Below are 20,583 nucleotides of genomic sequence, written 5' to 3'. Positions count from 1 at the left end.
TTTGACACTCTTCTCACTTAGAGGACAACAGTCTTTTGTAACAACCGGCAACATTAGACTATGTATTGGCAGATATGCAATATGAATACAGCTAAGACATTGAGGAATTATTTTTTCTCAGTATCCATTTCATGTAGGATATTGTATTAGGCTGCTGAAAAGTCTTGTTTGTTAGAGTTTTAGGTCTTAGATTTGGGAGCAAGCCTTTGATATCTGTGTAAAAATGGTTTGCTTTTGATCTTGTATGCTCAGTTTCTGCCACTAGGTGTAGGGGGAGATTAAGTGTGCCTGGCGCCTTAGAATAAGACTTTAAAACTTAAACTGTAGGCAGAATATATGTAAGTGACTTGTGGAAAAAATGCACAAAACTTTAGAGGCACACGCAGCTTTGATTAAGCAGTGTCCTGTTTAAAACTTGTACTTAAAGTTCAGGTACTTCCTATCGGTTGTACAGAAAGTCTTTATATTGCTGTAGTAGTACTGGAGCAGTGGCAAGAATTCTGCACTGACAGGTTGAAAACCTGAATGTCTCTTGAGGTGTGTCTGTCAGTAAGTGCTCAGAGGGCTTCTGCACGACTTGGGTGACTTAAGGAAGTAAACTGTTTAGCTTAGTACGGTGTGGTATTAACTGACAAAAAAAATGTTTCTTTCACTGTTGATTACTTCAAGGAACTAAAAAGTTATTAATTTCTGAGTATGAAAGCCTTTTCCTTCACACTTTCAGACTAAGAGAAAATTTGATGATTTTCTTAAATTATTTTGGAAGCATACTTTCCTGAGATCTGGTTCTATTCTAAAGACTTCTAAATATGTAATTTAAGATTTAGTGTAGATAGATAATTGTTGGTTACCAGAAATATTTGAGATAAATAAAATGTCTGGAACTTTTTACAGATCTCTTATGTCAAAAGAATAATTTCTTGATATAATCCCATCTTTCAAGAAGGTTGAAAGGCTTAAAACTTATGCAGCATAATTTTCCTATCTTTTTACACAAACATTTTCTCACTTCCTAAACCCATTTGTATTCAGTACAGAGTTATGATTCTAATGTTCTGAGAAAAAAAGCAAATTTTAAAATCATAATTTTAAGTTTACCTTTAGAAAGAAATGGTGTCTGAGTTCATGTGAAGGTAGAGAAATTCAGACACCTTATTGAAATGTTATAATTAATGTTGTGATAGTCTTTTACATCTGACATAAATCAGACCAACATGTGGGGAAACCTCTACCACTAAGTGATTTCCTCTTGTAAATGCAAGCTCAAAAGACAGCAGAAAAAAAGAGAGACTGTTTTTAACACAGCTAATTGACAGAGCCTGTTGTTTGTCAAGAGTCTTAATGAGGTTCAAAAGAATTACGTTTTTCTAACAAAGATGTCATGGCTTGAGGCATGATCTAAGCAAATTAATAGATACATATTTGAGATATAATCATCTCTATTTGGTTAAGAAAAACATTCTGCTAAGGCACATTATTCTTTAACTATTCACATGAAGTGCCTGGTATAGTCCAGGGTGTTCAGTTTTGGAAGAGATTGGTTCTTATGTAAGTGAGTGATCCTTCCTTCTCTCACAGCCCATAGTTTCTTCTGAAAATTTGCCAAGCACATTTAAAAAGCTATCTGCTTTGCATCTGTCTCTAGCAGATGGAGTTCCTACAGTGTCTGAGGTGGAGTTCATGGGAGTATTTAATACTATTTTTACAGGGGCACTTTGCAGACAGACTGTAAAAATAAACTCTTCTTCCTGTCTGTACATTTCAGTTTGTGTAGAGAAAGAAAAGACTTTTAAGCTCCACAAATGGGGCTCTGGAAACATGAAGTTAATTCTCATTGCATTTTGCTTGCAGGGTAGTTCCATTTTCGTTTCCCAGTCCAAGCGCTGAAAAGCTAAATCATCTGTAAAAATAACATTTTCTTCCTTGTATATGACAGCAACCCATAGGCACTGTCACGTGGAAGTGAAATTGATGTGGTCTGTGTGGATATGGAAATCTAGGTGGTAAGAATGAAAAGCAGAGTTCTTACAGGGTTATGATTTGCTCTGTGTACATCAGATTTGCTGAAACCAGTGAGCTGAAATGTTGGGAAGGAGGATTTTACAACCTGGTCTCATGAACAAACACTGGGTCAGGCATCTTTTTATTTTTACAAGAAACCACAACACACTTTAATAGTCTGTGCTCTAGAGTCAGACATAGGATTATACTCTAGATCTGGCAGGGAATTCTAATCAAACCTGTCTGCTTCAAGTAAGCTCCTTGCTTTACAAGTTCTGGTAGTTACAAGGGGTTAAAGAAATGACCTTTTTATTTGCAAATAAATGATGACCATGGCAGCCAAGTATAAGTCCCTGGAGTGCTAATTCAGTCTGGTTTTTGATCACCAATGTTATTTGGACAGAATTCAGTTCGTGCTGTCTGCTCAAGTAGAAGGAGATGTGCATATGATGCTATGGAGGACAGTTAGGGTGGCATTCTACCTGAATACATGCCTTTGACCTCAGGAAATGATTGGAAATGTTTAGGTAGTGGGAAAACCCAGGGATGGTTTGCAGCATCTACAGAGAGTATTTGGCTGAGTGAAACTGTATATGCCCCAATGTTAAAGACATTTTTGACACTAGACTCTCACCTCCATTAGATGGCACAGATCAGTTATGATATCTGGTAGCTTGATCTATATGCCTTGGAAAAAGAGAACCTGAATGAGGAAATATTTCCCTTGCAATCTAAGTTCCCTATCCCTTACGTGGCAGCCTGGACCAACAGCCCTGTTAGGGCCTGGAGTGGTCTTTCTTTTCATTGGTTTGCTGTTGTGTTACCAGGTGGTTGCCATGTGGTCATCTTCACACCCTCTTAGGTTGGTTTTTGTGGGGGTTTTGCTTGGTTCTGTACTTCATGTTGCAATATGAGCATTACAGTTCCTATACCATGCCCTATGGGCTGTACACTCTAGCTGTTAATTTTTAGGTAATATTTAAGATGCTAGCTTTGTCTATTCTAAGCGTTATTAATGTTCAAATTAGCTCTTGGTTTCACCTTATTTCTCTACAGCTACCTGAAAGGAGGCTGTAGATGGGGGAATCAACTTCTTCTCCCAGGTTACAAGTGACAGGATGAGAGGAAATGGTCTCACACTGTGCAAGGGGAGGTTTAGATTGGACATTATGACAAATTCTTTTTGCCAAAAAGGTTATCAAGCCTAGGGAAGTTGTTGAGTCACCATTCCTGGAGGTATTTAAAAGATGTGTAGACGTGGTGCTTAGGGACATGGTTTAGTGGTGGACTCGGCAGTGCTGCATTTACAGTTAGAGTAGATGATGTGAAGGGTCTTTCCCAACGAAAATGATTCTATCATTCTAAATCTACCTTCTTTTAGTTTAAAGCCATTACCCTTTGTCCTTTCACTATCTGCCTGTGTGAAAAGTCACTTTATGTCTTTTACAGAAGCCCCCTACAAGTACTGGAAAGCTGCCAAAAGGTGTCTTTACAGCCTTGCCTTCTCCAGGCTGAACAGCCCCAACTCTCTAAGCCTGTCTTCATATGCTCCAGCCCTCTCATCATTTTCATGGGTCTCCTCTGCACTTGCTATAAGGGGTTCATGTCTTTCCTGTACTGGGCATCCCAGAGCTGGGTGCAGTATACGAGGTGGGGGACACTCCTGAGGGCAGAGTAAAACTTGCCTTGCTAGTTACGCTTCTTTTTATGAAGCCCTGGATACAGTTGGCTTTCTGGGCTGCAGGTGTACATTGCTGGGTCATGTCCAATTTTTCATGCACCAGTACCTCCAGGTCCCTCTCTGCAGGGCTGATACTTTATAAAGATGCATAAACTTGCATATGTTGTATGTCTACTATATTGACTTCCAAATAGCAAACATTTTCATTTGCAGTGTTGCAGCATCTCTAACAATATGATTACTTTGTTTACATCAGTCTTTGTACTGCTGATATAAGTTGTTTCCTTATTAGAAAATTAGTCTATTGCTGATTGTAAATAACTGGAATTGCAGCACAAAGCATGTAGTGACATTCTTCTAGAGAGAAAAAAAACCTGTTCCATGGTGACACAGTATGAAATTTTCTGCAGTAAAACCACTTGTTTTCTACAAGTAAGCTTTATAAACAAAAAAATTAACTTTTCTTCTGTAATGCTGGTGCCTAGCATTTTGGCTCTTGTTCTAGCTGCTAGAAAGTAAAAAAAAAATCTCACTTGTGTCTTCCTAGGCCACAGATTGAAGCCACAGATTTGATAGCCTGGAGTTTTCTGTGCGCCTCCCTTACTGCTGTCAGAACAGTCTCCGTACTATACAATGCAGTGTTGGAATTACATGTGTCTGTTTAAGGCTATGCCCACACTTCTGTCAAAACTGCATATGACACTATAATTGCGTTGTATTTCTCAACTTCCAGGTTTGAGTTAAAATTGTAGCATTTATTTTACAAAATATTCTGGCAATTAAAATGATAGCTTGACCCTTGAACTGAAACCACTGTGGAAGTGGGCTGAGTTCTAGCTTGCTAATGGCGACATTCCTGATTGGGTTTCCTTAGGGAAATTCAGAGGACCCTCCTGCCCAGGAAATGGAGTCCAGTCCTACAGTTCCCAGAACCCAGGGTCTTTGCCTGGGCTGAGGGATGTGGATGGAGAGTCACATATGGGACATTGACACAGCTGGTTACAGACTGGCAGTGACAAGGTGCTGCCTTCAACAGTGGCACTCACAAGAACAGCCAACCATGTCCTCTCCTCCTCATGGGATGACAGTGGCAGAAGGTCCCTAGTGTAGGCACAGGCATGATGCTTTCCAGGTTCGGAAGCTCTAATACATTTGTGGATTCTCTGAGTACCAGCACAGCACCTCTGCCCCTTATCCACCTCATGGGTTCCCCCTACTCAGCAGCTGATCCAGTTTGGTGCTGACTGTCAAACACTCACACACTCATTCCACAGGCATCACAGACCCACAGTTTCCCCAAAATAATACCACAGACCTTCTGCCCACCCAACACTTCTCACTCAGAGCTCCCTACTCACCACCGTCTGATACAGCTTGGAGTTTGCTACTGAGTTGTACCAGGAGCAGGACTCAGTGATCCTTGTGGGTCTCTTCCAAATCAGGATTGTCTATGATTCTCTAATTTGCATAGATCTGTTCTGGGGAAGGTACAACAGCCAGCACCACAAGGGCTGTGACCACCTATGCTGAGTCTATCACCTCTGCTTTTCTTTTGTGGGCACACATTGTTCCCACCCCAGCAGCTCATTGCCAAGACCCCTTGCTGCTACTGGCACTGAGACCCCACTCACTTTGGTAGCTGACACCACAGTCCTGGGGCAGCCAAACCCCTGGTCTGCTTCCAGTTGCTGGCACTTAAAACTCTCACACCCATGTCAGTCCCCCCAGTAGCTGGCACTTATCCCTGCAGCTCTTGCAGCATCCATGCACATGGGATAGAATTAGGCAAAGAGGGTTAAAAGCTTCAGCAATAGGACAAGACAGACTGCAGTGATGAGGTGCTGAGATCAGATAATGTACTGTACTGACCAACATCAACTATTCCCTTTTACACCCCTTTCTGTTTGCTACCCTGTCCTATGCACATTCCCTCAGCAGCTGGCACAGTGTCACTGACCCCTCTGACATTCTGTGCTTAGGAGTTTGCATCCCTATCAATCACAAAGTCCTTGTCTGCAGTTTCTTGATAGCCCATCAATTAGTGTGATGGACTGTTTCTATTAACATTAAGTGGACAACTTTTATGTGTGAGTGTCTCCCTCCTTTTCCTTATCTCAATTTGGCAAGGTCTTCAGTCAGATAGTCTTACTGAAAAATCGTAATTTTCATAATCCACATATCCTTACCAATTAGTGAGACTGACCGGGTTTGTTCCCATCCTAGCCTCCCTTGCCATTATCAATCAGATTTGACTCTGTAGGTTCTTGTTTGTAGCTCCTTTGACCAAATACCCTCAAAGGAGTAGACACTCTCTTTCTATGTGCCCTTACTGTATGGGATAACAACTGGAGGAACTTCAATTAAAACAGCTATTGTATGTCTTGGTATAAACTCAAGAGTATTTTCTTTGAAATAAGGATAACTGTGGCTTATTGCTTGCATGCAGTTACTTTAACTGTGTCTGCAGGACAGAATTTTCATGTTCACACTTGTTTCTCAGACTTCAGTGAACATAGACCCTAGTTTATGAAGTTCTGAGATGCGTAGTGTGTAATAAGTAAAAAAGAAATAGAGGTGGATGATTTCACTGAGATGTTGACAAAGAAAGGAATGTTTTAAGAATGCAAGTAATCTATTACCATGTTACAGTTGATTTAGATGACATGAGTTTTGAGGGACTTTCAAGGAAGACTGTACTATATAGTAATCGTTCTTGAACTGACACTGGGTAATAGAACAGTAGACAGCAATTAGCATATAGACAGAAGGTGTCCAGGCAGGAGCTAAATGCTTTCTAGGACCAGAAGGGATTTTTACTGGTTACAGAATGAATTCCCATCATGAGGACTGCAAAAATAGAAATGGCATTTTATGTGGCAGATTGCTGGTGTTTTCATATATGATGTTAGGTAATATGAAGAGAATATTTCAATGCATAGTATATCCCAGAACAGTAGGAATTTAAGATTTGGTCAACTTTCGAAGACAAAAGCATCTGTATTATACCAGTGGAAGTTTTGTAGTGTTAGTGTTTCTCATAAAGTGTATATAGCCAGGAGATGTTAGTTAAGAATCTATAATATGTACTTCATGCATTGAATTTTTAAATGGCACTCATTGTGGAAAGTTAGCAAAGAGAATCTCTTTAAAAATACTACACTTAAACATTAGATAATTCTACTTGAAATATCCAAAGGATTTTTATTTCTAACTAAATACTAAAGTAATCTGTTCTGTCATGGCATGGAAAATCAATCTAAACTAAAAAGCTGTTCTTAATTACTGGCATTATGCGTATTCATTAATATAGTCATGGACCTTTTCCTTTTTGCAGCATGAGAGTGACTTTATTTGGTTTGTTGGGTGTTTTTGGAAAAAATTTGGCAATCTCAAGCTCAAGTTTAAGGTTGGAGTAAAGGTTTGTGAATGTTTGGATTCATATCTGTGAAGAGGCATGGTAGGACTACTGCTGGTTTTCTGGGTAGCACCATTTGAATGGACTTGAATCAGGTAGAGTTAAACACCCATTCTGTGTGATCCAAAGGTAGATAAATACCCATACATTTGTTGTGCATATATTGAGTACATAAATTCTTTTGATCTACGGAGTTATAATAATATCAAATTTCCTGTGTTTCTGGGTAGACTGAATCACTCAGTCTTGACTGAATCCCATAGTTTGAAATTTTTTTCAGTGTAATTGTTAATTAAAATAGAAGTAATTTACCTTTTTTCCTTCCCTAGGTATGTATTCTTCTTGGATCCATGCAACATTGATCTAGTACATCAGAAGATTAAGTCTATTGCCTTGTGTGTATCAGCTTGCCCACGGACAGAACTGAAAACTCTGGCTGATGTACAGAAATTTGCAGAAACTAATGGTATGAAAAAAATAGGTTTGTTTTTGTTCATATTTTCATAGGATCTAAAAAAGACTTGTGCATTAGCTGAGCTAATAATTATTTATGTATTAAGAAATATGAATAGAAATAATGAGCTCTTTTCATTAAGCTAAAACATTACTGTATCTTACAGCATCGTAGTATTCCATCATGTCTTGGGCAGTTTGGAAAGCTTGTTTTTAAAACAGGAGTACAAAGTGTAACAAGCATTTGAAGGAATGTCTGACTATATGATGTGTTTTCAGCTACGAAGGAAACATTCTGACATTGCCGCTTAGCAGTAGTGCTGTTGAAATGCTCTCGTGTACATGGGGTCAGTGAGAGCTGATACTGTTTAATGGCACTCGTGGCACAGAGTATGGGTGTGTGTGTGAAAATACCGCTGCTTTCCTTCAGTGCTACAGTGCGGTTCCTGATTGGTTTGGTTTTGTTTTCCTATGCTTTTCTTTAAAAAATAAGTGTAAAGGAAACTAATTGCATTAACAAGGAAATATTATACCTTGTCTTCCTTAAGAGCAGTACTTTTTCTCAATAGAAGTAGTAGTAGTATTGACATTACTAGCTCAGTTCCTATTTTAGCAGTCTATGGAATAAAATGTATGAGAAGTAACCAACCTTTGGACATACAAAAGAAAGTAAGGAAAAAAACTCAATTTGAGGAAATTTCAGCATTTTTTATCTATTCAAGTGGGAACATCTTCCTAATGGGTGGGAACAGTCCTAAAGTTATCTTTTAAAATGATGCAGTAATATTTCTTTGCAAGGTTCTTGACTAAAAATGAGTCAGTCTGGATGACCCAGTTCAAAGCAGTGGAACTGATTACTTTCCATAAAAGAAACTGTTTATTTCTGTAGTAGCATTAGGTTGTATGAGTACTTCTTGTTTGAAAGCAGAGTGAGTTGATGTGGCCCTGGGATACTGCTAGTGCCCGTGGTCTCCCACTGCACTGTATCTGCGCATCTGGGTGTCTGATATCTGAATCAGGAAGCTGAATTGCTATGGGGCATCACAGCTTTCACAGAGCTGCACAAACAGCTTCCTTGTGTGATCTGTGCACCGTTGTCAATTACAAGTGAAAATAGTCAATATCTAAAGTTGCATTCTTTACTCCTTCTCTGAGCATGCTGTGTTTTCTTAGCTAATGCAGGCCAGTTCTTTGTTAGTATGAAGTGAAGGTCATTTGTAGTGGAGTTTAAGTACCTCTTGAAGTACTGGAATTCAGCCGTGTCTTCCTTATCACCAACATTGCTTCTATGTTTATAAGTTAAATCTCTTACTAATTGTGCCTGAAATATGTTCAGTATAACTATCTCTTAAAGTACAACAAAAACCACTCTTCCCAAAACATGCTATGCTATGTCTTGTCCTCATGATTCTTTAAGTGTATTTTCCTTAGAGCTTTAGATTTTAAAAAATAAAGATTTTTTTTTTTTTTTTTAATTAATATGACAGGCAATTTTTTCAGTTTCCAGAAGCTTGGTCAAAAGTATGAAACCTGGTGCTGGAGCAAAACAAAATCACTAATGAATTCAATTCCTAATTTTCCTTATATGGTATTTGGCTTATCAAAAACAGGTATTACACTAAACTGAGCTTTCCTTTTATAAATGAAGTCTATGCATGAAATCACTCTGTTCAGAGAAATATTCTCATCCTCATGGTTATATTTCTGCTTAAATGTTCACCAGCCTATGGAAGTTCCAAAAAATTATGTTTTGCATCAAATGAACAGCTTAATTGTTGATTATCTTAACAGTTGCATATATATATATATAGTAAAAGTTCAAGTGTGATTCAGCCTTTTTATAGAGCAACAACAGTGAATTAGTACCAGAACTATAGTGGTCAGTAAGCAGAATAATTTTTCTGAGATCCACTTTGTAAATATGTTAAGTGGATTTAAATTAATTCATACTAGGATTAGGTTTGGCAGTCTATTTTAAGTGACCATTGACTCCACTGTAAAAATAATAATAATGAAATCTGAGGACCTTGGACATGACTGCATATAGAGCTTAATTTCAATTTCTGTGTTTGTGATGATATATAGTTAAGAATAGAGAGTTCAGCTGTCAATTTCTGAAGAAGGAGGGCAAGTTGTGTTTGATTTTGTGATAATCAGTACTGAATTTTCTCAGGCTTACAACTTCTAAGATTTAAAAAGAAAAACCTAATGTTTTAAGTATATAGGTAAAGAATGCAGTCAACTCTTAATTTTGCTCTGTTGAGCCTTTCTGAAAGCTTTAACCCTTCCCACATCTTGAAAATAGCAATTATCTGGACACAGACTATGTAGGTTGTTCCATGTGCTTTTGTAGAGTTGGCCATTTTCACCTAGCTCATATGCCATCCCTGATATCACCTTACTTGTCCATGCACCTTGAAATTCTTTAAAAAATTACTGCTTAAGAACCCTTCCTCAACCCAAAGAAATCACCTGCTGTCCCTCAGTTGCCCATCAAGAGGTAGTGTGGTAAGTTCAAATAAATGTGTTTTTTAATACAAACAGCTTTATCAAGAGCTTTAACATGTAAAACATACTAAAATATATTTATATTTACTAGTGATGATATCTAAACCGTATATGATTTTCCAGCTAGCCTAGCATTTATGGTATTTTTACTAAAGTGAGACAGGCACTTGATTGCCTCAACACAACAGGACAGAGCTGCCAATCCCAAAGATTCACAACGCTTATGGCAGAGCCCATATTTATTGTGCAGTTCTGCAAGCGAGATTATAAATAAGCATTTAGGGCAGGGAAAATGCTTGCTTGAGGCAAGAAGACCATTTCGTGACAAAGCAGCGTTTTAGCTTTCTGAATCAGTAATGATGCACTTGCTCTTCTGCTGTAATTTGGAAAAAGGAGCTGATTTTGTGAATAACATGGCACCATTTCAGGGCAGTAACTTCACTCCCACCCCTACCCTCACTTGCCCTCTCCCAGTCAGGTCCTGCATTTTCAGTACCTTCCCCTCAAGGAAGAGAAGAAGCCCACCCCTTGCAAAGCCAGGCTGATTTTAACAAAATAAAAAAGCATGTACATTTAATCTGTTCACAAGAACTGACACCCAGAAAACTAGAACCAGTTGGGACCTTTTACAAGAGGAGGAGAAAGGGAAAGGGAAGAAATGCAAGCTGTAAAATACAGGAATATTCCAGTGCAACTCCTGGAAGTGACACAGGATGGTTGCCGTGTTACCTGAGAAATGCTGTAATGCTGTTCTCAAACAGCCATGCTAGTATTTGAGTTTGTAGAGCAATCGACGGGACACAACTGGGAATGTTACATGTTTTGAACTGACTGCTTTTGCTCTCCCCAGTCTTTTCTCACCCAGTATAACACCTCAGGCACAGAATGCTTGTGATTCAATGTTTTTGTTGGTCTTGGCCCTTAAAAAATGATGTATTTTGAGCAGTGTGACTGAAAGCTGTTTTTCCCAGAAACTCAATTGATGCTTCAAAACTTAATGTCCGTGAAATACTGCAGTGATGTTTTCAAGGACTTGCCAAAGCATTTTGAAATATCCTTGAAGATACAATTCATCTATGACTGTGCCAAATGAATAATGAAATGTCATTATTAAAGAGAAACACTAGACAGGTGGTTACAATTTCTGTTGTGTTTAATTCAGTAATAACTACAGTGTCTGCTCAGTGTGGGAACTACTATTCCTGTTCATTGTGTAAATAATTGGATGCATATTTAGGAACCTAAAATGAAATTTTTGTTTTGCAGCGCGTTGGCAGACATCTCTGTTGTCAGAATTCTGTAGCTAGACCAGAGTAGTTGTGATCTGGGTGGACATAGAGCCAGAGGGAATGCTTCATTAAGTTTGCTATAGAGACTGTCCCGAAAGAGATCAATAAAGGAAATCAGTCTGGCTAAGTGAGAGCATGTGATATCTCTGAGCTATTAGAAGGAACCACGGGAGAAACAAAAAGGATTTTTCTTTTGTCTGAAGATAATGACGTCTTCATGTGTAGTAGTCAAAGTACATCTTTGCAGTTCCTGTTGGCACTTGCCTTAGAAATAGCTGTTACATGGGTCACTGCGAGCTTCTGACATTTTTTTTTCTGCTCTTGTTCCCCCTGCCTTTGTTTTCAGTGAAAATATGCTGATTAATCCTTTGCTTACGATTTTCTTGAAGTATGTTGTACTGTGTTAGTTATAGGAATCTTATGCTTAAAGCAATTCTGCACCCATAGGTCTTTGGAAATCTGTGTATGTTAATTTTGAGTGTCATTTTTTTTTTTATTGACTAGAGTAAAAATGCATTATGAGCAGTTTTGAGATACAGTCATCCACTGCTACTCTATCTTGTTACCAGAACTGTCCATCAGGTTTGTGTAGTATTGGAAATGTATCCTCTAGTTAGAATGAGTGTTTCCTCAACAGAAAGTGGCAGCACATGGAGTCCTCCAGTAATGCTGTGTTGTGTTATTGATTACATTAATAAACAATTTGGAAAGGGGAAGAAACAGCGAGGTTATAAATCTTGTTGTGACTACTGAATTATTTAGAATTATATGGAGGAAAAAACCCTGCTATCAATTGCAGTGGAATAAAATGTCAAATCAAAAGGAGTGCCCCCAGAATGAAGGAGTGGGAAACTATTGTTATGCATATAGTGCTTTAATTTTAAATCGTTATTGGTACTTGGGGAAGAGATTGTGTAACTACCGAGGATCACGAGGATGAAGTTGGAGGCAGAGCATTGTCCGAAAGAGTAATGTTTATGAATTATGAAGAGGGACTGCATTTTGTGTAAACTCATGCTTTGTTGGCATCATAAAGGCTGTGTTCTGCTCTTTTCTTGACAATTTTTTTTAAACTTACACACAAACACACACGTATGTATGTACTCAGTATGTATTCACATACTGTATGTATATACATACTGAGAAGGGAAGCAAGGATTATCATAATAAGAGGACCAGTGATTTCCTCTGTCTGTAAAGAGAAAACTTTCAGGAAAAATAAGGTCATTAAAAGCAGGAATATCTTAGAGAAGGTTGAAAAATTATTATTCCTTTATCTCATAACCTGAGTAATGTGAAACTAGAGATCAAAAATGAAATCGCTAAGCTTCAAAGAGATTTTTCTGCACACAAGTTATAGTTAATTTACAAAACTTACTGCCATGAGAATATTTTAAATACAAAAAATAAACTCTTAGAATAGTACTGTTTGGATATTGTGTTAGCACTGAAGAATATCCTTAAGTTCTAAGTGGTGCAGAGCTAAAGATTCAGTAGGAGAAACATCTGCTACTTAACTAGATGGATTCTTAATTTGGTTCCAGAGTAGCTGGTTTTATTTAGCACTGGAAGAAATACGAGTGGAGGAATAGGTAAAATAATATTTGTGTTCAACTGTACTGTTAATAAGAATGGGAGAAAGTGAAGACTATTGTCTTTTTTTTAATTACAACTCAAAATACACACACATATATATATATATATATATATATATAAATTCTGAATCTGGGAATTTTTTTACATTCTCTTAGTTGTAACAGCATGTTTTTGGTCTTCAATTCTAGAGACTTTTGAAGATGTAACTAGTGGGATTTTTGATGTATCTTTCTTGGAATATTCTTGCAGGCACTGGAGACTCCTTACTTTCATTTCAGTCCTATATTTACGTATAAAAGCAACTGTAATTTCTCCTGCCCTTTGATGCTTATTGCTTTAAAGGAGTGGTGGCATGTCTCTCTGCAACAACTGGAAGTATAGATATGTATAAACCTTGCTGTTCTTTCTTGAAAACCCACACTGTGCTTCTGGAAGGCACCAGTGGGTAGATCTAGAGTATGAAGCTTTCTTTTTTCACTAAGGATAGCTCTGTCATATTAATCTGAGAAGTCCTGACAGCAAGGTGGTCTGTCCTATGCCTTTTTGCTCATCTCAAGGCATCCCTATTTTGCTAGGGCCCAGAAATCAGATTTAGGTGTCAAGGTTCATCTCTGTCCTTTTTTGGTCTTCTGGCTCTATTCCTGCACATTTGCAAAAGGCATAGCTGCAATTTTTAGCTATGTTTGTACAATCCTCTAGTACTTCCACTTTATATGATACTTTAGACTACATTAAAATCTATGGCTAAGAAGTAGAGTTCTTGTTTTCTCAGTCATTTCCAGCTCTGATGCTAATCTATGCATAACTAAATGCTACTTCATTCCTAAATGAAGCATCATATCTGTGTGCTCTTGGAAAGGTTTTGTTTTTCTAAAATAGGTAAATAGGAAATTTATACAATCCTAAGCTTTTGTGCTTAGTGCTTCTGTTCTGAATAGAATTACTTCCTATAGTTGTAGATGGGTTATAATTACTATTGTCAAACCTAGCAGTCAAAGAATAAAGTAAGTCTGGTCAACATAATGTGGTTTGTTTCATGGTAATCTGAACCTTTTTCCATTTGGCAGGAGTTCATGTAGAGAGGTTCATGTTATTACTTGCAGTAGGCGTGCTTTTTCTGGGGTCATGCAACATTGTTCTCTTTACTGATAGAACTCAGCCAAGGATTGTAACTACCACCTTTTGTGGAAGTAGTGTTTGGCATCCTGCCAGTTCTGTGGGTTTTGGCTCTTGAATTTGCAGCAGCCAGGTACATGAGACGCTGTTTTAAGCTCTCACTTTTCTACGCTGTGTTGCTAGTCCATAATATGCTAAGGCAATACTCAATTATTGGAAGTGTACCAAGTTGTCTCATTGCATGAAGCTTTGAATGGGTAGTGTGGTTCAGATTAACACTTTAGAGCTGATCGAGTTTGACAGATAGATTTCAGCCAGGTTCTGGGGTGAGAAATGTAGGAAAGTGTTAAGAATTTTATCCTTGTGACAGTCTGGGAGCCTTGTCCTTCCTGAACACCAGTGAACTGCAGCTCTGTCAGTGTCAATAACATACTCTAGCCTTTATTGCATGGGTTGGTGGAGCATAATCATCTGTGAGTCATGTATTCACAATGTTAACTAAGTTTTAATTGGTGAACTTAGTCATAAAATACACAGAACTCAAGAGGAAGTAGGACTGGGCTGAAAGTCCAGAGATGAGGAGTTGTGATTTAAACAGTCTCATTGCTGCTAACATTTCTGCACATTTCTGTGTCTGTGAGTTTTATTCCTGTGTCAGAGGACTTCATAAACTAATAGGATGTTATGTGTGAAGGAAACAATGAAATAAGATACTAAGTTTTTGAACTATAATCTCTGCTTTGTCATATGGCCTTTTAGAAGTCAGTTATCAGTCACTATAGAATATACTGAGTTGGGGGGACCCACCATGAAGTCCACCTTCTGGCCCTGTGCAGGATACTCCAAGAATCACACCATGTACGTGAGTGTATTGTCCAAACACTTCTTGAACTCTGTTAGGCTTAATGCTGTAACCACTTCCCTGGGGAGCCTGTTCCAGTGCCCAATCACCTCTGAAAAGGTGAAGAACCTTTTCATAATATGCAACCTAAATCTCTCCTGACACAACTTCAGGCCATTCACTCAGAGTGCCTGCCTCTCCTTTTCCCCTCACAAGGAAGTTGCAGGCTCCCCTCAGTCTTGTCCAGGCTGAATCAACCAAGTGACCTCATCCATTCCTCACACAGCTTCTCCTCAAGTTCCTTCATCATCTTTGGTGCCCTCCTTTGGATGCTCTTCAAGAGCTTAATATCTTTCTCATATTGTGGCACCCAAAACTGCCCCCAGCACTCGAGGTGAGGCTGCCCTATTACCGCAGGCCTGGCCCCTAGGGTATATCACCGTGTCCCGCAGCCGTAGGGAGGAGGAGGAGAGAAGATCCAGCAGGCAGGAATTGTGCAGCAAGATTGCCTTATTTAATTATTTTACAAACTCTTTCAAGGTTGCAGGTGGCTTGGTTGTTTACATTCCCTGCTACCTCTTCTGTGAGAGAGAAAAGTCTCTCACGGACTTAGAAAATAGCAAGAAAATCCTTGCTAGCAGCATTTTTGTATCTACACTGCCCCAGTGCAGAGCAGAGTGGGACAATCCCCACCCTTGCCCAGCTGGTGATGCTGTGCCTCATGCACGCCAGGACAAGGTTGGCTCTCCTGGCTGCCAGGGCACTGCTGGCTGATATTCAATTTGCCCTTGACCAGGACCCCCAGGTCCCTTTCCACAGCACTGTTCTCCAGGGTCTTATTCCCCGGTCTGTCCATGCATCCAGGGTTGCCCTGTCCCAGGTGCAGAATCCAGCACTTGTCTTTCTTAAACTTTATACAGGTGGTGATTACCCAGCCCTCTCATTTGTTGAGGCCTCTCTGCAGGGCCTCTGCCTTTGAGAGAGTGAATGGCTCCTCCCAATTTTGTATCATCAAACTTACTGTGACCCTCAGTCTTGTGTCCAAGTTGTTTGTGAAGATGTTGAACAGCAAAGGGGCTCAGCTGGAGGCCCATGGACTCCCACCAGTGGCAGGCCACCAGTCTGATGTCACCCATTCACTGTAACCCTTTGTGCCTGACCCCTGAGCCAGCTGCTCACCCACCACAGGATGTCTTTATCCAGCTGTGGGCTGGACATTTTCTCCAGAAGTTTGAAAAATATTACATCAACTGGCTTCCCTTGATCAGCTAGGTGGTTTACCCTGTCCTAGAAGAAAGTCTTGTTAGACAAGAAGGACTTTCCTCTCATGAAGCTGGTTGTGATGATGGCTGTGGTGTCATGCATGCTAAGAAAGCATTAAACACATCACGTATGTCATGCCACATTTGTGCACAATACACACACCATGTCAGACTCAGAATGGAGGTTCATATAAATTACTTCATCAAAACTGTGGTTTGTAGTCTCTCAGGCTGTGCTTTGCCATGTGTGTGTGAGAAGGGGTATGTGGAGCTGCTTGGAGCTCTTTGTAGCTTAAACAAAACATACTCCTAAACTTCTAAGGTGATTGTGCTGCTCCTGATACTGAAGCTATCCATGTTGTCTCTGCATAGTTCTGTATTTTTCTGCTTAAATCCTTGACTCTGAATATGAGTCCATGTTTCTATATCTGAAAGTCCTTGTTTTAGCTGCTGTTAGTAAGTGTTGATAGATGGGTAGACCCTGCTGAGCTCTCAGAATGGAGTCCAAAACCCCTGGTATGCTTTCCACTACTATAAGTCAGGGAATATAAATGTCATTGGTGTCCTCTGTGGACTGCTCCTCTTACTGGATGACTTAGGAAATCCTACCATTTCTCAAGCTGTAAACTCTTGATAGTAATGCTGCTTTAGCAGGGGTTTGTTTGTTGGTTTACAGTACAGCAAATACAGGAAGGAAAGCTGTACTGGAGCTCTGGTCTCTAAAAGTATTTTTATCTAACCACCTTTGGTTAGTTTGGACCTTCCTGTTTACTGTACTGTTGTGGAAAGCAGGGCATTATGCCTTTTGTGCACTGTGTCTTCTGAGCACACAAGACTTGCAATAATTTGCCTTCTCATTTAGAAAGAATCTTTGAAGTCAAAGTTATGGCTTTCTACAGCATCTTTATATATAAATTTGGGCTAAATATAGCTATTTTCTGTGAATGCCAGAGATAATGGCTGTTCAGCTCCTTACTAATCCAAGCCTAGACAAAAGAGAAGGGAGATTTAGAAAAGAAGTTCCTACAGCTAGGTTGGAAGTTTGTCTCTTGAGATACTTTGCTCCAGTTATGGCTCCAATGCGTTCTAATGGCTGGAGCAGTTCTATTCATTGAAAAGACACCATGGAACAGAAGCCATGGTATGTCTCCATGACACCACTTTGTGTGTAAAACCACCAAATACAGAATCGTGGGACCAAAGTGTGCACACACAGGTCGGGCACACTACTATGTGCTCACCAGTAGCCCTAAAACAGATGCTCTGCATAGTTTAGAAGTATTTTTCTTTAAGGTTGAAACATGTTGGGATCTGAAATGCAATCCTTGTAGGACAGTTTGATGTCATTTGCCTAAGGGCTTCTCCAGAAGAAATATGTGCATTCCTGTAGGAAGCAAAAGATGTATTATTTCAATGATCTTTTAGTTTGTTTTCTGTGTTCTGCACATACTGGTTTTGAAACATTTATGAGTGATAATAATTTAGGAATAAAAGTAGTGACTTTGGTAAACTAATTATCTCAGCAAGGTAGATGACTCAAATGTTTCCTTAAACTTTTTCAGGCCTTACAAACTTGAAGAGCAACAAAAAGATAGGCTGTGCTAGACAGTCTCTACTAACCTAGAGTAACTAATAGGGAGTGGAAGGTTTGACAGTGAAGTTCATTCTTCTCTCTCTCACCTTAGAAAATGAAAACTTCTATTTAATGATGCACACGGACTCTTTTGTTAAGAAATCAGTTTTAAATTTAATGTAAAGTGACGTTATTCAAGCACGCGTTTGAGTTCTAAAACTCTCCTACACAGTATTAGAGAAGTTGGAAGGTTCAAAATATAAATAAGTATTTATGGGAATAATTAGAGTTTCTGCCTAGTTATATGGGACAAAAGGACTAATAATCTTATGGGCATTATTTTGGCTTTGGGACTGGTAGTTTCTTTAAATACAGGGTGGTTAATACCCTTTGTTTGACAAACTCCAGGAAAATATTTCTGTGCTTGGCTGTAACTCTAAAGAAGCATGCTGTGTGAGGTAGGCAGCTGGAGGGCAAAGATCCAGAGTAGCCCAAAAGCAGTTCCCAGGCAAGAGATGGTAGTGGCAGCCTGAGTTGTCAGGCATGACAGGAGGGAACATACTGTTGGCTTCCAGAGGGACCTGTCAAGGTGTCTCAAGTTTCCTCTACAGCCAGAAGTGTACTGGGTTACCGTGCAGGTCTTACTTGAATGGCTTGTGACCTGTATTCAGATCAGGGTCTGGTATTTGATTTTGCTTCGTTTATATTTGTGATCCAAACAGGTCTTCAGATACACATTTGTACAAAGAGCTTCCTTTCCTCTCCATAGCAAATCCTACCCTTTTTCTCTCCTGCCTGAACTGCTAGCAGTCAAAATGGAGCATGGGCATCCACATATCAGTCCTGTCCCTCTGGCTTGTTTAGATGTGGGGGCCTTTGCATAAGATACTTAAACTGTAGTTCACAGTGGTCACTTGGCAGAATGGCCAAGCTGACCCCAAACATTGTGTGTCATGAATCTGTATACACTTGTCCACATAACACACATCCCACTTCTTCTCATAGAACTCCTTGTTCTCACCATAGAATCATAACCAGGGAATTATTTAGGCTGGAAAGCACCCTTAAGATCATCAAGTCCATCAGTAAGCCATTTACCTACGCTCCACATCTGCATGTCTTTTTAAGTACCTCCAGGGATGGTGGCTCAATTGCTTCCCTGGGCAGCCTGTTCCAATGCTTGATGACCCTTTTGGTGAAAAAATTACTCTTAATACCCAGTCTAAACTTTCCCTGGCACAGCTTGATGCCATTTTTTCTTGCCCTGTCTCTTGTTACCTGGGAGAACAGTTAACACTGTACCTCCACCTCACTACAGCCTACTTTCAGGCAGTTGTAGAGAGTGATAAGATCGCCCCTGATACTCCTTTTCTCCAGGCTAAACACCGCCAGCTCCTTCAGTTGCTCCTCATAAGACTTGTGCTCCAGACCGTTCACCAGTTCCGTTGCCCTTCTCGGGACACTCTCGAGGACCTCAATGTCTTTCTTGCAGTGAGGGATCCAGAACTGGACACAGGATTTGAGGGGTGGCCTCACCAGTGCCAGGTACAGGGAGACAATCCCTGCCCTGGTCCTGCGAGCCACACTATTTCTGAAACAGGCCATTGGCCTTCTTGGCCACCTGGGTACAAGTGGGTCATGTTGAGCTGGCTGTCATCCATCTTTATAACTTATCTTTTAGTCTATATTCAAAGCAGAATAAATGTAAATATCTGCAATCTTCTTTTTCCTTTGGCTTTTAAGATAAACCTGTAGCACTCTCTACTGCCAGCCCCTCTATCAGATGGAGTTGTTATTAAGTGCACATGATCTGGAAGTTTTCATATGTACAAGAAAAAACTAAAAATTTTTGCAGCAGTATAGAGCCTTTTGTCCAAGAAGGACAAAATATTTTAGATACTACATTTACAACTAAGATCTAAGGAATGTTGTTTTGTCTGATGTCTGTTTATCTTATGCCATGTTTTCCACATAGGCAAGCAGAGGCATAATGATTCATATTAACAGTATAATTGAAAATGCATTTCAGATGTTTCACCTGGTAACTTTTCTTTGTAGGAAATCTAATTTTCTTCAATAGTGCATTTGGTGGTTAGAACTGGCTTCCAAAAAACCTCTTTGTAGAAGTTGTACTTAAATAGTGTTCCAGAGACTGCATTAGATAGAGAGCAGCTGAGGCAGCTAAGTAGGCTCTCTGCTCTTTCTGTCTGTAAATAGAAGAGGTCTCTTCATAGAGGTAGAAATAAAGCAATGATAAATAAAATTTCTGCAAATAATGCTCTACAAATTCTACAAATAATAGTTCTGTTTTGTGTAATGCACGCCAAGATAAAGCTGTTTGTCAAAAGTCTTGGTTTATTTTGGGTAATAGTGTATATGTATTATCCAGATCCAGTTTGCAGAACTCTCTTCTACAAAGTATTCCTGAAGAGGAGACTTTAATAATGGAAAGAATTGTTTATATGGATGATCAAGATTAAGATAAGTCCTTATTAAGATAAATGCTTAGTGTATTGCATAGGGAAAAAGGACACTGAAAGTTATGTATTAAAAGCCCTTGCATTTGGAAGTAAGCAATCTATTAGGAAACAAGCTTGGAAGGAAATTAATTTTTGGATAGGCAGCTTGTATCATTGGAGGCTTCCTTACCTCTGCAATTTCTGACATACCAGGGCTCCACTCTGATTTGGAAGTTGCTGATTTCCTAGAAGCATTGGGTCAGATGTTCAGTGTCTTCATTATAGATAAATTGAAAGAAACCTCTCCTAGGTAAGGCACTTCCATTAGGCAAGTGTCAGGTACAAAGGAAAACTTAATTTATGTTTGAATTTTGTTATAGGCAACTTGA

General features: G+C 39.3%; 1 protein-coding gene across 5 annotated transcripts in view; it reads left to right on the top strand.

The window, feature by feature from the left end:
- The window catches only part of SLC44A1 (solute carrier family 44 member 1), a 67,961-nt gene that overhangs the window by 2,635 nt on the left and 44,743 nt on the right, over nucleotides 1–20,583 (top strand). For all 5 annotated transcript variants that reach the window (XR_001863686.1, XM_017739353.1, XM_017739356.1 and 2 more), the window contains exon 3: nucleotides 7,427–7,563. Coding sequence is in view for 4 of the 5 variants with exons in the window: in XM_017739353.1 (XP_017594842.1) it covers nucleotides 7,427–7,563 (137 nt within the window). In the remaining variant the exon portion in view is untranslated. The remainder of the gene's footprint in view (nucleotides 1–7,426; nucleotides 7,564–20,583) is intronic.

Source organism: Corvus brachyrhynchos, unplaced genomic scaffold (assembly GCF_000691975.1).
Source record: "Corvus brachyrhynchos isolate BGI_N302 unplaced genomic scaffold, ASM69197v1 scaffold547, whole genome shotgun sequence".
Classification (NCBI taxonomy): Eukaryota; Metazoa; Chordata; class Aves; order Passeriformes; family Corvidae; genus Corvus; species Corvus brachyrhynchos.
This window is presented reverse-complemented; position numbering and strand designations above follow the sequence as displayed.